Source organism: Pomacea canaliculata, linkage group LG10 (genome assembly GCF_003073045.1).
Source record: "Pomacea canaliculata isolate SZHN2017 linkage group LG10, ASM307304v1, whole genome shotgun sequence".
NCBI lineage: Eukaryota > Metazoa > Mollusca > Gastropoda > Architaenioglossa > Ampullariidae > Pomacea > Pomacea canaliculata.
Window position 1 is genome coordinate 3,602,705 of NC_037599.1, and position 16,273 is coordinate 3,618,977.

The 16,273-nt window shown below is 36.9% G+C and overlaps 2 protein-coding genes across 3 annotated transcripts; one reads left to right on the plus strand and one right to left on the minus strand.

Annotated features, from left to right (window-relative positions):
* Positions 1–3,942: 3,942 nt before the first annotated feature.
* LOC112574019 (transmembrane protein 234 homolog) lies at positions 3,943–7,269 on the minus strand. Of its 2 annotated transcripts, XM_025254803.1 has the most exons (5): positions 7,132–7,269; positions 6,610–6,761; positions 6,328–6,394; positions 5,705–5,797; positions 3,943–5,004 (listed from the first exon to the last, which is right to left on the minus strand). In XM_025254803.1, exons 1-5 carry the CDS (start codon positions 7,142–7,144, stop codon positions 4,940–4,942), a joined length of 390 nt encoding a protein of 129 aa, XP_025110588.1. In that variant the 5' UTR covers positions 7,145–7,269; the 3' UTR covers positions 3,943–4,939. The 2 variants fall into 2 exon arrangements, with proteins under 2 accessions (XP_025110588.1, XP_025110589.1); XM_025254804.1 differs by lacking the exon at positions 6,328–6,394.
* A 311-nt stretch (positions 7,270–7,580) lies between these two features.
* LOC112574018 (elongator complex protein 3) lies at positions 7,581–16,273 on the plus strand. The gene is made up of 16 exons (XM_025254802.1): positions 7,581–7,602; positions 8,046–8,148; positions 8,505–8,595; positions 9,013–9,060; positions 9,294–9,364; positions 9,811–9,874; positions 10,357–10,425; positions 10,635–10,789; positions 11,031–11,111; positions 11,276–11,356; positions 11,540–11,666; positions 11,966–12,038; positions 12,186–12,306; positions 12,780–12,936; positions 13,597–13,906; positions 15,038–16,273. The coding sequence occupies exons 1-16, from the start codon at positions 7,581–7,583 to the stop codon at positions 15,112–15,114; spliced, it is 1,650 nt and encodes a 549-aa protein (XP_025110587.1). The 3' UTR covers positions 15,115–16,273.

Consider the following 16,273-nt stretch of genomic DNA (forward strand, 5'->3'; position numbering starts at 1 on the left):
ATTCGGGAACCAGCGAATCTGAGGTGGAGGCTAACTCTGACGAAGAAGAAGAAGAAGAAGACGGCGATGTTGTCAGGAAGCAGAAAGTAGAGGTGGTCATCAATAAGGCGCCTGCACCGCTGACGACGGCGCGAAATGGGGCTAACCAGCGGGTGCCCATCGTGTGGAGCAAGACTCCAACCTTTGCTCAGAAAGGAACCTTGGAAGTGTCCGCTTCGCCGTCCCCGCGAGTGTTCTCCCTTGTGTCCCACGTCACTGGTGTGGCTGCCCCGACACTTTCTTCCAGGCTCAAGTCCTCCCCGCCCAAAAACGTTCCCAGAAAACCGCCTCCTTCCACGAAGGGGGACAGAAAGGTTCGTCAGATCACCCCCATGCTTGACAGCGTGCTGACGCTTCAGACCACAGGTAAACCTGGCGGCAGACAGCCTGCGGAAGACTCGCCCAACTCAGGCGCGGTCAAAACTGTCAGGAAAAAGCGAGCGTTTCCCAGGAAACCCGACTCCTCGGAAAGGAGACGGAAAACGTCTTCTACGCGAAAGAGCCGAGAAGCCAAGCACGGTGCCGCGGTCAAGGTCGTGGGCGGCAGTGTGTCCATGCAGACCCGAAGCAATCAAGGGAACCTTTCGGTGTTTTCTAGGGTCAGGGACAGTCTGAGTCTGCCCTCTTTGGACTCGGCGGTTAGTCAGTCTGCGAGAGGCCATCAGCAGCTGTCTGTAGGTAAGATGTACACGGTGGATGGCTTCATCTTCCCTGGCGATCCAGACCTTACCCCGGGAGTAAGCGTCACCACGGCTACGTCTGCTGAGGAGCTGAAGGGATTTTCCTATCCACTCGGCACCAGCCCCACTTCCAGACCATTTTCCCGAGAAAGAGTGAGCAGTGCTTCGTCCACAAGCACAAGCCGACCTGTCCGGCGTTTCCATGCATGGCAGATGGCCAATGGAGATATGCAAAACACGATTCAAGAGACGCCGTGTATAGCACCTATGTGGGAAACAGTGCACCCTATCTCTTTTACATCCCGGTCAGGCTCAGCATCCGAGCGATAATTCTTTTTACATTTATTTATTCCTTCTGTTTGAAGGCGAGAAACTAAAGGGGAACCATACTGTCCACTCACGGACACCTGACAGATATATTAGAGGAGGTTAAAAGCTACAAAATTGAAAGATTGGGCTCCACCTGTCTCAAACACCAGTGACCTCATCCTATCATTTTGTGTCTTAGACATGATGAACCTACAAGAGTTCACACAGAGGGAAAAAATGAAATGTGTAATTGCCAGTGATTGTGTCTCTGATATTCACCAACAGCACCTGAGGAATGTTCGATCCGAGAACGACAGATAAGGTGGTGTGACCCCCTGTGTCCAAAAATCGTTTCATGTTCCTCGGTCAGGTGTGGACGTCTAAGTGTGCGAGAAAAATAACAGCAAGAGAAACACGCTGTGCAGTTCATGCAAGTTATATTTCTACACACTCAGACCATTACGATTCAATCAGCTTCACACTCACCCTTACTAAAGTCAGAGAGAATTTTTCTATACGGGTCTCCAGCGAAAGACGCCGTTCGGCCATCTTGCCTCTCTTTCGCTCCGTCCGTCCTAGGATGCCCACCTGCTCGCTGTTTATTTATTTGTATGTGTCTTTCCGACTGTCTTCTGAATGCATTCATGTGACAAGTGTTGTTGCACAGATAAAATTAACTCCTGATTAACTTCAAACATCAAATAATTTCTAAGCTAAAAGAAAGTCAAGCTCTGGGGGTACAAGGACCACTAATTTCTAAAAGTTTTAAAAGAAGACATAATATTCTTTTAAAAATAAAACTTGTATGCGAGCATCAAGCTCAGAGGTAATACAAACAATATACTAGTTATTCCATGAATTTTTCTTTATTGCAGAGACATTTTGTTGTCATTACGGAAACAAGAAAGAACATTACTTTCAAAACTTTCTAAAAAATTATTCATTTTTGAAAACTTTGGTTATTTATATTTTCTTTGTATCCTAGAAGTAGACTTGCTGTGCGCATAAGTGTGTGATTCTGGGCTCTTGAACATGCAAGATGGAGTGAAAGGAAACTATGCCAGGTGAAAATGTCTTGATCTGCGTGTGTCTGCTGAAAGTTTGTTTTCATTTTTGCAATATTCTCACTTCAAAGATAAAAATGTTTCATTTGTACTATGAATGTAAAATATATATCTGCTGCTTTACATAACGGCCCTTTGTTGGGTTACATGTGTAATTGTATTTATTTTCAATTTTCGCGAGACCAAGATTTAGAATATTAATTAAAAGTCAAATGTCACAACACTAAATTTTGATGAATGAAATGTTTTCGTGGTTGGTAAGCCATAGTTTTAAAGACCAACTAGAGTGCGATATTTTTATGTTCAAAGAAAAACTTTAGCTCATTACATTCTGTTACTGCCATGATAGAAGAAAACAAGAAAAAAAAAAATCCATTCCGTTTTCAAACATGGCCATTCACCAAAATAAATCAGAACTGCAAAGTCACTTGTAAGCTTCCCAAACTCCATTCTGGCAGCAGTAAAACGGTTTGGTTTGGTGAAACGATCCAGCAACAGTTCTAAGATCAAATGTTTCGACTGCTGTCAGTGGCCACTTCAAGGAGATCGAGGCAAATAAAGGATTGGCAAACATTAAAAAAATGGACTGAATTCTCAATGCAGGACGATATCCGCCGCTCAGAAATAGCATTAAAACCTTAGTTAGCTACATTAAAACAAACCTAAACTAAGTCAAGGGGTGAGACTGAACTGTACTTACGTTCTGAAACCTTTTGGACACCTGAAGAATGTCAAATAATGTTCATGTTTTGATGATTGTCTATCAAAGATTATGTGATGTGCTATCTTTGGTAGCAAAGGGGAAAACCGTACTAATGAATTAAAAAGAATGGAATTGCCAGCGGGTACAGTATAATAATTATAAAGTTGATTTACGGAGCGCTTTATCCTACCATAAAAGGTTAGCTCTAAGCGTTTGAAAAAATATAAACACGCAAACAATAATAATAACAGCAACAACAACACAGACGCACGGAACAAAAACAACAACAACAACAACAACAACAACACAACAACAACAACAACAACAACAAATGTCTATAGAATGCCATATGGCAGGATGAAAGATATGTAGCCCGTATTTGCTCCCAGCTTGATTAATCCAGCTATACACTGACATATGTTCCACTATGCACATTTTTATCTCAATTCAGCATGCACACCATCCTCCCTTACATTACCTTTCCCGCAAGTGTTTCTATAACAACGAAAACAAGACATTATTAACTATTTGCAACCTGAAAATACACGTTTAACCCTGGGAGAAAAACACATGTTCCATTCAGGAACTGACACCGTTTATCACACCCACACCTCACACCCAAGCAAAATTACGACTGTTCGATGTCGTCCACACCCCCACCCCATACGGGTGCCGGGTGGAAGTCGCTGAGCCAGTTGTGGAATATCGATCTCATAACTCTACAAGTTGAACCAGCCGCTCGGCTCAACTATTAATGGAGTGGCTTTAACAAATATCGGGTCTCGTTGAAGAGTTTTATGCCGAGCTTATTGGCAGTCCAGACCTGTCGCGGTCACCTGACCATTTTTCTTTCACTTGGGTGTTTACGCGCGGCATTTCGGAGTAAAGACCGAGACCCCAACAGTTTACTGTAGGCATGATCAGCGATCATACTGCTCCCGCTTCAAAGACCAAAGACAATCTTTATAGTCACCTGCTTGGGTTTGAGTTCTGTGACCTCATGTAATGTGTGGAAAGAAAGAACGGAAACACTGGGCTGAGTGGGAATCCATAAAAAGAGAATGTGTCTTTGTGTGTGTGTGTGTGTGGATGGGTGGATAAGCATGCTTACTCCAGCATTCATATGCGGGTATCTTTTTGTCATGTCCTTGACAAACATGTTGTTCACTGTCTTTAAAGCCAATCATGAACATTTTTATCAAAATGCCCACAGATATCAATTTTATATGATTCTTTTCAAGTATAACATTTGATGGTGGTAGTGGTGATGACAATAATAATAATACAGAAAAGAACATTAAGTAATACAGAAAAAAATTACAAAAATTAATTTGTATCTAAAAATTTTGAAAAGTGCATCGGCACATGAAATGATATAAGCAAGCTATACTGATCTGAAGTGAATCTGAACAAAACTGTACACTGCATTTTGTTACAAATACACATGGAAAGACATATCAACTTGCTGATACCTCAAGGCATTTTTTAAAAATCTCTCAATGTCAAAACTGTTTTTAACCAACCATTTGAGAAAGAACAGCAATGGTCTACTTGAAAGCTTGAAGCTTATTTCCATGTACATGATCTGTGGAACAAATGGTCACACCCTAGAATATTATCTTACTATGGATGGCACCCTGGGGTCTGTAGTTATAAACCTGAGACTCCATAACAACACCCAATCAAGTCCTCTGTTGTCATAACTGTGGTATGTCTGAGACTCCATCCCTACAGCCCTACCAAGCCTCTGTAGCCATAGAAGTGGTACATCCAAGACTTCATACATATAGCCCTACCAGCCTCTTTGTAGCCAAAGATGTAGACTATGCAAGATGCCATCCTCCACATTATTAGCTGACCACCTAGGTCCATCCCTATTTCCATTGCAGGACCCTACAACTATGCTTTCTAACCCTGGGATAACAATCTGCTTGACATACACCCCAGGGGTAATGTTACACTTTATAGCTACCCTGAAGCAGCATTACATTTGCTTCATAGCTAATGCTGGGGGACTGTTACCTGTGTTTCATAGCTAACCCTGAAGTAATGTTACCTTTGCTTCACAACTACAGTCTCTGAAACTGGTTGATCAAAAATAGGGACAATAAATATGAATGAACATTTTTACTTTTCCTAAAGTGTCAGGACTTGCTGTAGACACAGAGAACAACTCCACACACCACAAGGAAAAGGCCAAGCAGTGTTTCTGCAAAGAAATTGATTTACAAAATATTATCATCTCCTGACATGGCTGGCATCTCTCTCACACCCTCCACCCCCTACACACACACACCTTGTATTTATACAATCAAACAGACAGTGAAAGAAATCACATAAATATACCACCAATAACGTCTGATGAAATTCAAGAACTCATCAGATGTCTGAAAAGCTTTAGATTTATGCTCTTTTTTCTCTGATTTCAGCATTGTTAATGATCAATTTCAATAGTTATGATTAACATTTTTCTCATACTTAACATTGATATAGATTGTAATTATGATGTTGCAAACATGCCTGGAACTTACTACACACTGCTTTTGAAGATATTCAATAATAAATTGTTAAATCTTGTTAGCTTTTGCTAGGTGTGTGTGAGGGTGAATCTTCAATTATCATTGATGGTCTTCAAATTTTGTCTGCTGTTTTGTGCTCAGGCTTAGTGAACTATGGTGAAACTTGGAGACCACAGTTATAATTCTTTTACTGCTAGACTGTTGATATGATCTCAGCATGAGCTTTTGTAATAATATTTCAAGGTGTAAACTTAAAAATTATGCAAAGCCTTTGGTCTGTATACAAAATAGATTGCTTTTCACCTGACCAGTTACATCAGGTGTGTGTCATCAGTTCTGTGAACATAGGATACCAAGGACATAAGACACTTGTTTAAGTAGTGAACCTACCATATGACTCTGGCTTTTCTCCAAGAATCCTCCCAGACAAGGAAGTAAAGATGAATGTGAGAGAATTAGTGAGTGGTACAGCAAGAGATAGATCTGAAATTCACAGTTTGCTTATTTAGAAAAGTACTGGTTAATTTGTTTTATTCTTCTGAACAATAAGTTAACTTACAAAAAGTTAAATACAGAATACAATGAATGCTGAAATGTCACAAAAGCTTTATTGCATTGCTATTTACTTAGAAATCTTATAACAGCTATACATAGTATTTCAAATCACCCAGTTTAATTATCAGCTAACAAGATTCAATTCATAATAAAGCACCAAAATTGTCATTAAAAATTTTAAATCTTCTTCCAGAAAAATCAAACTGGATTATGTAAGAAATAAAGATAAAACAAGAAATGATTGCATAGCTCTAGTTAAAAAGAAATAATAAAACCATAACAATCAGATATCATTAAAATGACAGCAATGGCTTCAGGAAATGTCTCTCTCAGGTTAACTGTCTCTATTATATTATTGACTTTAATGTTTAAGTCTAAGTGAACAAACAAAATGTAATACAGAAAAGTAAAAAGAAAATTAATAGTTCCAAATATATATTCAATATTAAAAAATGTACCTGTAGAAGACAGCATAATGTAGTAAAGAACAGAACCCATCTGATTAAGTAAAAATGGAATGAGATACTGAAATAAGAAAAAAACATTTTTTTTATTTTGTTAATTAAGAGTGTTAAAGCTATAATGTAACAATTGTGGTTTGCTTCTTCCTTCTTAACTGACAGAAGTTATTTCATGTCATACAAATTTTCACTTTCTGAAAATACACTCCGCATATTCAGGGTAAATATTCTTGTATATCATATAAAAACACAGTACATGAAGAAATAATGTACACCTACTTTAATATTGAAAAACAAGAACTGGAATTCTGCCAGAAATTGCGAAAATGCACTGTCTTCTTTTATCAGCTCCACACCCTTGCTGCCTTTCTTTATGAGTGGATTGGTGGCTCCCCACATAGCTGCTACTACTAGCAGCCAGGCTGACTCCTCTGATAATACCAGATATGAACACATGAAATTAAATAAAAAACAGAACGCTCTTTAACAATGTCTCTCTCACATGCACACACACACACACTGCAAATGCATTCAAATATCCAGTTGGAGTGGATATAATAATAATGTGTGGAGTGTGGGTACATAAGAATGACATAGCTTCGGCAATTACGTCTTTGTCTCTAGTAAAACTCTAGCAAAATTTAGTTTAAGGTGACAGATAGACAACCTAGCTCATGTCCGAATATGTTATCCAAGATAGCTATACATAGTGTGTCTGGTAGAGTTAAATGGAGTCGGTCTAAGCAAAGCACTTTTTGAACCACATTCTTGAAGTTTTAAATTAATAAATCATTCAAGTACCTAGAGTGTTCATGATTTTTCTTTTCTATTATTGGTAACTTGCAAACAACAAACAGGTATTAACACATCAGGAAGCTTTTGATGACGGGCTTCTCTACTAAGGACGCAGGGAGTTCCCAAACCCTATGCTTACCAAAGCTATCCCAAACCATAATTCTTGTGGTATTAACGTTCTTTGACTTAATGAATGCAAACGTTACGTTGAAGAATCAAATAAGCATAAAGTGAAGACAAAAATTTAGTTTTAAAGTAAGAATGGTAAAGACTTATTACATTCTTAGCAATTTTTATCAAATACATTCTTCTCATTTCCTATAAAGACTTCTCCCTCCCCAACTCATTTTCCGGTTAATAATCTCCCCTGCTCATGTGTTCGTGTAAACTGTAGAAACAAATTCTTATATACGTGTGAATGCACAACCAGTGGTTTTTCATTTTTACAGATCAACATGGGGAAAAATAGGAATAAAGGTACTTTTTCTATGAATCGAATGTCTTTTCATTGTTGCTGGCTATTCATTGGCATAAGTCGAGACACTACGCTGAGACTGCGCTGTTTTAGTAATGCTTCGCTGTTTTGTCTCAGAAAAATAGAGATATGCGTGTGTCTTGTCACTAATCCAGTTTATAAATTAGTTTCAGCACTATCCAAGTTCACGTATCTTTCCATCCTTCGATGAAATATACATTAATGGCATGACTGACGTAATCGAAATGCTATCAACGATAGTATTATTATATGTAAATTCTCAATAAATTGAGATATTTATAAATAAGCTGATGACTGACGCAGAGAAATGGTTATGGTCAGTGTTTCTCAACATTAAAATTTAACATTGCAATTTATTGTATAATACTTTATTACTATTGGTTTTTGTTTCATTGTTGGATAACAATTTTGATACTATTTGCAGCTATAGACATCTCTAAAGAAGAGTTGATGGTAAGAGCTGTCGCAGAAATCATCAATGAACTTATAAAAGCACACAATCAAAACAAAGATGTAGATCTAAATAAGTAAGTGGTAATAGTTTACATTTTTTAGAAACATTAACAGTATAAAGCTGTATATAAAGGGTCTAGTATACTCATATTACAAATGACTTGATTAGTTAATCCTTTTTAAATTTATTTATATATTTGTTTGTATTAATTTCTGCATTTATTTGTTCATTTATTTTTTTCCTTTTGAGGATTAGTCCTTATTGTTTATATTTTTCAACATTGCATTGGGAGATTGAGTTATAACACTAACTGCAATAATTACAACAGGGAATAGGGCTTAGAGTTGCGCTTAAACAACTTGATAGGCCAGGAAAAATCTTGAAACAACTGAGGTTTTTAGCCTAAAACATTTTATGTCTGCAAATCAGGCTGAAGACAAGAATTGCAAGCAAACATGGAATGCCTAATCAGCCCCGACTAGTTGACATTATTGCTGCAGTTCCACAGGAATATAAAAAGGTGAGATATAAAGGCCACATAATAGTTAAAATCTTTAATCAGTTATAATTATTTTCTACCTTAGTCTTATAAAATGGGATCATCACATGCAATCTAAAGTGTTACCCAAACATGCAGCAGTTTAAAAATGGCAAAGAATAACGAATGGATTGGTTAATATTAATATTAATTAATGGAAATGCTGTTGTGAGTGGGGTGAACTGTGCTACATATTTTTAATTTAGAATAGAAAGTAAACAAGATTTTCTTGATGTTAGTAGTTCAAGATTATAAATTTCATGAATGTTTTACATGAATTCCATTATAAACATGAACAATACACATCTTTTGTAAAATGTTGCTTTGAGATCAATGTGTTATATTTTTTGCATTAAAAATATTTCAGTTTATAACATAGCTTTCTCTTTAATGTTCTAGGTTTTGCTACCCAAACTTAAAGCAAAACCCATCAGGACAGCTAGTGGGGTACGAAGTTTTTATATTTTTGCAAATTAACTGCATGACAAATGTTGAACATCAGACTTGCAGCTCTTACTGATTTAGATTTATTTACCTTTTATTGTCACATTCTTTTTCAATAGTCTAAGTCTGAATCATATATCTTTCTCTTTGATGATGATCTCTCTCTCTCTCCCTCCCACCCCACACTTATGCCAACCCTCACTGTACCCAAAACTGATTTAAATTCTGCTGTGCAGATAGCTGTTGTGGCAGTGATGTGCAAGCCACACAGGTGTCCACACATTGCTATGACTGGGAATATCTGTGTGTGAGTTGTTTTTTTATTTTTTTTTTCCAAGGATGACGTTAAGCATTTCAAACTTATTGTTTTAATGATTAAAGTTTTAAGTTTGATGCATGTTAGAAATAAATTTTGTTTGCGACATGAGCTTATATATTTCCATTAATTACTTGGAGTTGGTAAGACAGATTTAAGTTAAACTGCATCAGATTTCACGAGAACAATGTGGATTGTGAAATGTTGAATCAGATAAGATCATAGGAAAATTATGAAAAGAAGTAATCAAAATATGAAATGATGTCTTATTTCCTAATAAATATACTTATATAATCAAAAAGATAGACATAATACACTCATGTCCACCCATTTTCTTATTTAAAAATATAAACTGCTTCCTTTGAAAGTGTAGACTTGCATATGAATTATTTATCAATAATAATTAATAATTAAAAACCATTTAATTTTACTTTCAGATATTGCCCTGGAGGACCTGACTCAGACTTTGAATACTCTACACAGTCATATACTGGTTATGAGGTTACTTGAACAAAGAAATAAATTTTTCAGTGCAGTATTACACCATTTAAATAAGAAGAACATGCACATTTTTTGGTAACCATAAGCTTAGGGAATTTTGACTGATTATTATGTAATTTTGCCTTTTCAAATAAAGCAGCTTCAGTTGCATTTTAACAAGAATTATTTCATGCTTTATGTGCATAACTTCACAGGTATAATGAAGAAGATTTTGTCAGTGATCATGCTATGTAGGATGAGCAGAGAGGACACAAACACCAAGGTCAAAGTATAGCTTTAACAGATGGTAATTCCACAGGATGAAGGAAACTCACCAAAGATTTTTTTTCTCATTAACAAATCTAGCTAGAAGGATGGATAATCTCACATGGTATTTCTCGAGAGGGGAAAGAGAGAAAATCTTATAGGCAGTTATCAGAAAAAATGTCTAATCATTTTATAGCATTTTTCTAGATTTTTTTTTTTCTTTTTATCTCTGTTAGCCAACCTCAATGAGGGCTATTCGAGCAAGGTATAATCCATACCTTCAGACTCGCCATCGAGTAGAGCAGGTAATTATTTTCCTCCAGATATTCATCAAACTAGTTTATTATTTTCTGATTTAAAATAAAAACATGATTAATTTAAATAAAGTTAAATAAAATATTTTAAGAAAAAGAAGGGAGACATTAATTAGGCTTTATGAACATTTACAACTGTGCCTTTTTCAGGTGATTTTTTATTTTCAAACTAAGACAGTTTTGTATGTGTGTGTGTGAAGCTGAAGCAGCTTGGTCACAGTGTTGACAAAGTAGAGTTTATTGTGATGGGAGGCACCTTTATGAGCCTTCCAGATGATTACCGTGACTACTTCATACGCAGTCTTCACGATGCTTTGTCAGGACACTGTAGCAGCAATGTGGATGAGGCTGTAAAGTGAGTTTTCCCAACTTTTTGATCTTATTTATATTGCTTACTTACATTTAAATGTCAGCTTAACAAATTTCACTATTTTTCCATTATTTGTTTATAAGTTTTCCTTGCTTAGTGTGCCCATTTTTTCATCTTTATTCTTTAGTCACATCTATTTGGGTTGTAGTGATTAAAGACATGGTGTTGTGGTTGTTGCTGGCTCAGAATCTTTGCATAAATATTGTTGCTGTTTTTCGATAACCAGGTACTCAGAAAAGAGTATGACAAAGTGCATTGGCATAACCATTGAAACCAGACCAGACTATTGTCTAAAGAAGCATCTCAGGTCAGTGTAATGAGTCATTAAAAAAAAATGTAGGAGATTATAAAGGATCCATACATTTATGTACTTGAGTTAATTTTAATTCAAGGCATTTTTTGTGCCTTAACTAATGATGGAAAGCTAACTTAGCACTTTTTAATCCTATGTATCCTTTTATGTCCTTCTAGTGACATGCTTCGGTATGGATGCACTCGACTGGAAATTGGTGTCCAGAGTGTATACGAGGATGTTGCAAGGGACACCAACAGGTGAGTCATTGAGAATTTCTGCTAAATATTTTTTTAAAGTTTATAAATATGAGAAAAATGATAAAAAAAACTGGCTTCTTCGAGAGTACAAGAAGGTATAGTGAAATATCAGTGTAGGGAAAGACAACCTTATGCTTTAGCTTATCACTGAATTATGACACTGTTCTCATGTATGTCTTACAGAGGTCACACAGTCAGAGCTGTGTGCGAATCATTTCAAATGTCTAAGGATGCAGGATTTAAGGTTGTTGCTCACATGATGCCTGACCTGCCCAATGTTGGGTGGGAGAGAGATATTGAGCAATTCATTGTGAGTATTGAGGATTTTTTTATTATTTTGTTTAGAAAGAAATCAGTTACAAGTCATGAATTGGTAGTACTGATGTCATTGAACATTCCAGATACTTCCAAGACACTGAAGTATTATCTGGAATTAACAAGATTCACTCAGTATAGACGATCTGTAGCTATGAAGACATTTGCATCTGTGGGTGCAAACTGTATAGGAAGAGTTAAAAATGTGCTATACCAAAGTGCTTTAAATATATCTTAACCATGAGGTACATGCATAGCTTTATAAGTTATTTTTGCTGATTGGAAACTTTTTAGGAATTCTTTGAAAACCCAGCATTCCGAGCTGATGGACTGAAAATCTACCCAACGCTTGTGATCAGAGGAACAGGTATGTAAATATCTATATCTTTTTTGTGTATTGTCAGACATTTGCACTCTAATTTTTCATGCAGCTGAAAATGTCAACAAACCTGCTTATTGAAACTGCATTACACTTTTCTTGACTATAGTTTTTTTTTTCCCCTTTCACCTTCAGGGCTGTATGAGTTGTGGAAGACTGGACGTTACAAGAGTTACCCACCAAGCATGCTTGTTGACCTGATTGCACGTATCTTAGCCCTTGTTCCACCTTGGACACGTGTCTATCGAGTTCAGCGGTAAGCAACATCTTGTTACTGATTTTTCATTGCCTAACCTTCAATCCATGTTTAATAGTGTAGCACACCACATCACTAGTAGACTTTTTTTTTGGTCTTTATTTCATTGGAAGTACAAGAAAATAGCACCAAAGTCTATCTTTTGGGATGAAGTGCTTCTGATGTGTACCAAGCAAAAAGAATTGTAATAAATATCATCAATGGCTCTGTCAGAGAATGCGGTAAACAGAATATGAATGCAAAGTTTAGAAATGAATATTTAAGCTTTTATGCTGATGACTAATGGAAAACATTGCTGGGAAAATAGGTCTTTTTCAAGGATTTTGCATGCTTTTCATTCCCTTCAGTTACTGAGAGAGTGTAGAGAGAGATATATATATTTTGTTTTGATGCCACACATAAATTTTAATACCAAAGAATTCTTCATGTTTTAGTGTGCTGATACTTTAATGTTGCATGGTGTGCACTTTCAGAGACATTCCCATGCCACTTGTTACATCAGGCGTAGAGCATGGTAATCTGCGAGAGCTGGCATTGGCTCGCATGCGTGACCTTGGTACACAGTGCCGTGATGTTCGTACACGAGAGGTTGGCATTCAGGAGATTCACCACAAAGTCAAACCTTACGAGGTGAAAATGTTGACTTACAGGTTTTATCATAGACAAAAACTCTTTAAGACATGCATCAGAAATCTTAAAACAACACACACATATATGTCCTTGTTTTTTGTATTTAAAATGTGGATTATTAATTAGAATTTATTATTTATTTGACTGAATTTTAGTGGAGGAAAAAGGTGAGGTCATATTGTCTATAGGAGCAGTAATTCTAAGTTGTTTAGAATATATGGACACAGTATGTAGAATGCAGAACTACCTCGTAACCAGGTACCCATTTCTGCTGAGCAGGTGATGGGTGGATATTAGTGTGTGATGGGGCGTGGGAAGTTTTCCAAACTCAAGCCCATGCAGGCCACAAATCAGTTAACTTTAGTTCTAGTCAAGCACACCAGCCTACATAGCCTCCCTTTTTCAGTGTATATCAGTATTGTTCATTAGGATTTATTTCAAATTTTTTTTGTTGGGGGTTTTATTATCTGGATTTTACTCTATAAGAGACTTGGTTGTGCTTCTTCGGTATCTTTGTGTAAAATCTTAAAGAGACATTATTTTGACAGGTTTATTGAATTAATAAATCAATGAAAACACAAAATTTCATGAAATAAGTCTTGATTATTATGTAAATAGCTACAAGATTTCAATGTGTTCAATGTTCTTTTTATGAGACAGGCAGAGCTGGTTAGACGAGATTATGTTGCCAACAGCGGATGGGAAACTTTCTTGTCTTACGAAGATCCTGAGCAGGACATACTGATTGGACTATTGCGACTGCGAAAGTGCTCAGAGGACACCTTTCGCCCAGAACTGCGTGATGGCTGTTCCATTGTCCGAGAGCTTCATGTGTATGGCAGTGTTGTGCCAGTCCATGCCCGTGACCCAACCAAGTTCCAGCACCAGGGTTTTGGCATGCTTCTGATGGAAGAAGCTGAGCGGATTGCTCGTGAAGAGCATGGCTCATCCAAAATTGCAGTCATTTCAGGTTTTGTATTTTGCTACTTTTAAAAAATATTGTCAGCTTTCAGATTATTTCATTATATAAGCAGGATGTCTTTAAAACATGAAGCGACATAATAATCATATGGATTATTATTATTTACAAATATTTTCGAAATACAAAACACTTTAAGCACAAAGAGATACAAATGGATATAATAATAATAATAAATGCAAAATTTGTAAAGCGCACACTCACCCTGTTAAGGAGCATGCTTTTAGCGCCTAAGAACAAGAACGAGATATGGACAGCATACGAGGGACAGGAAAAAAAAAAGAATAACATATAAACAGATATAAAAGAATAAACAACAGTACTAATGGTGAATAAAAATAAATACAGAAAACGCAAAGAGGAACCAAACAACATGAACTGAGAGTAACATGATATTGCAAAAGGAAGGGTGTGAAAAAGGACTAGCATGGTGGGAAAGGGTGTTAGGAGTAATGTTTACGGAAGAGGTGCGTTTTCAGTGCACGTTTAAAAGAATCAATAGTAGGTAGGTGGCGGATATGGAAAGGGAGAGAGTTCCATTGTTTTGCTGCACAATAACTAAAAATATATATATAAAACACACAGACCACAACATATAAGCAAGCAACCGGATAGAGACACACATAAAAGACGAAAAAATCTGCCAGGAGTTCGCAACAGGAAAGAATTGCTAAACTGCGAGCAGGAAACGATAAATTCGAGAAAAGATCTGTTAAGATCGCTGCTTTGAAATAGCTCATGGAGCCCGGCAGAAAATAAGGTGCAGTCATAGTACGGTGCACTAGCTGTCGATTCCGAAACTCACAATAATGAGCGGCATAAAAGATGCATCGAGAGAGTAGTGTAGGATAGGAATATAAACTTTTAAAATAAGTCGACAGCGATTTGCAAGTGAAGCATCAGTCACTTAAATCAGAAGAACTGTCAAAAAAGAATGTTCGTTAGGAATATTTCCAGAAAATCTTGAAGTAGAGCAGATCATGTGACACCAGAAGAAAATGATAATAAATATGTGTTTCTATTATTTACAAATTCGCGTAATCTTTTTCTGAAATGAGAAATATTAAAAAATATTGAATATAGTTCACATGCCAGTGTAAAAATGGACTTTTTAAATGGCAGGTGTTGGCACTCGTAATTACTACCGGAAGATTGGCTATGAACTGGAAGGCCCATACATGACCAAGTCTCTATTGTGATGGAAAGACACACAGTCCTTTCACAGTTTCACGTGAAACATGCAGTGAACTCATGTGTGAGAATGGAAATGTGCAGAGACGGAGGCATATCGAGGCAGTCAACATTTTGTTAACTTCTATGTGATATTAAAATATTGACATTTCATTTTGCCTGCATGAAGATGTATGAAATATGTTATCTTGGTAAGAAAGATATTCTTGTTTTATCTTGAAGTGTTGTAAAGGGTTCATTAAGATAAAAAAGGACCTCTTATTCTCCTGAAGAGGTGCAAGTTGTTTATTGTTCTAAATTCCTAAGTATCTTCTTGACAGATTTTAAAGAATCCAGTTTAAACCTGCTCGCCTCGTCTGCAGACCTTCTAGATATGAACATACATCACCTGTCATAGCATCTTTTCACTAGCTGCCAGTCGGGGATCGTATAGCATACGAACTTTTCACTTTGACTTGCACTGGTCCTCGGTACCTCTCCAAACTCCTATTTATACACCCGCATGACTTCTTCGCTCATCTTCTGACACCAAGCCTCTGCGAGTCCCACTAACTAAAACAAAGACATATGGACAGAGGTATTTCTCCTACCAAGCACCATCAAGTTGGAACGGATTACCCGTCAGCCTTCGACACTGATTCTTTTACCACCTTTAAGTCTAAACGTAAGATGCATCTTTTCAGAACGACCCTTTGACCCTGTCCTGACCATGAGGGTACATAACGTGTCTGTAATTTACTTTGTGTATGGGTGTGTGTTGTAGAAGTGAGCGTGTTATATGGGTGCATTGTTGTTGGTGAGTCTATATATCATTTATGTAAAGCGCTCTGAGCAAATCTTTGGAAAAGCGCTATATAAATCCTCCTCCTCATCATCATTATTATTCTTGCGTTACTTGATAGTTTTGCATAAGATAAGAATGACTCATGACCCAAGATTATTAATCTGTACCCCTCTAAGGCAGAGGTGGGCAAAGTTTTCTTTTTGCGAGCCGGTCTCAAAATTTTAAGCTAGTCAGCGGAACCCAAGTCAAGTGACTACACAACACACCTAGTGATGATGTAATGGACAACAAATGAGTACTCAATGGCGTTCACTTACCGAATTTATTGTGTAAGTTGTTTGAATTCGCTCACAATAAAACTTTAAAACCAGCCTTTCCTTTGA

Excerpts from the sequence above, each read along its gene's own strand:
- LOC112574019 (XM_025254803.1), bottom strand. Across the intron at positions 6,395-6,609 it reads TCTTGTTTTTCAATATTAAA|TATCTCATTCCATTTTTACT; the intron begins GTAGGTGTACAT and ends TTCTTATTTCAG. Across the intron at positions 5,005-5,704 it reads AGAAAAGCCAGAGTCATATG|AAACACTGCTTGGCCTTTTC; the intron begins GTAGGTTCACTA and ends ATTTCTTTGCAG.
- LOC112574018 (XM_025254802.1), top strand. The coding sequence starts at position 7,581 with ATGGGGAAAAATAGGAATAAAG. Across the intron at positions 9,061-9,293 it reads CCATCAGGACAGCTAGTGGG|ATAGCTGTTGTGGCAGTGAT; the intron begins GTACGAAGTTTT and ends TCTGCTGTGCAG. Across the intron at positions 10,790-11,030 it reads AATGTGGATGAGGCTGTAAA|GTACTCAGAAAAGAGTATGA; the intron begins GTGAGTTTTCCC and ends TTCGATAACCAG.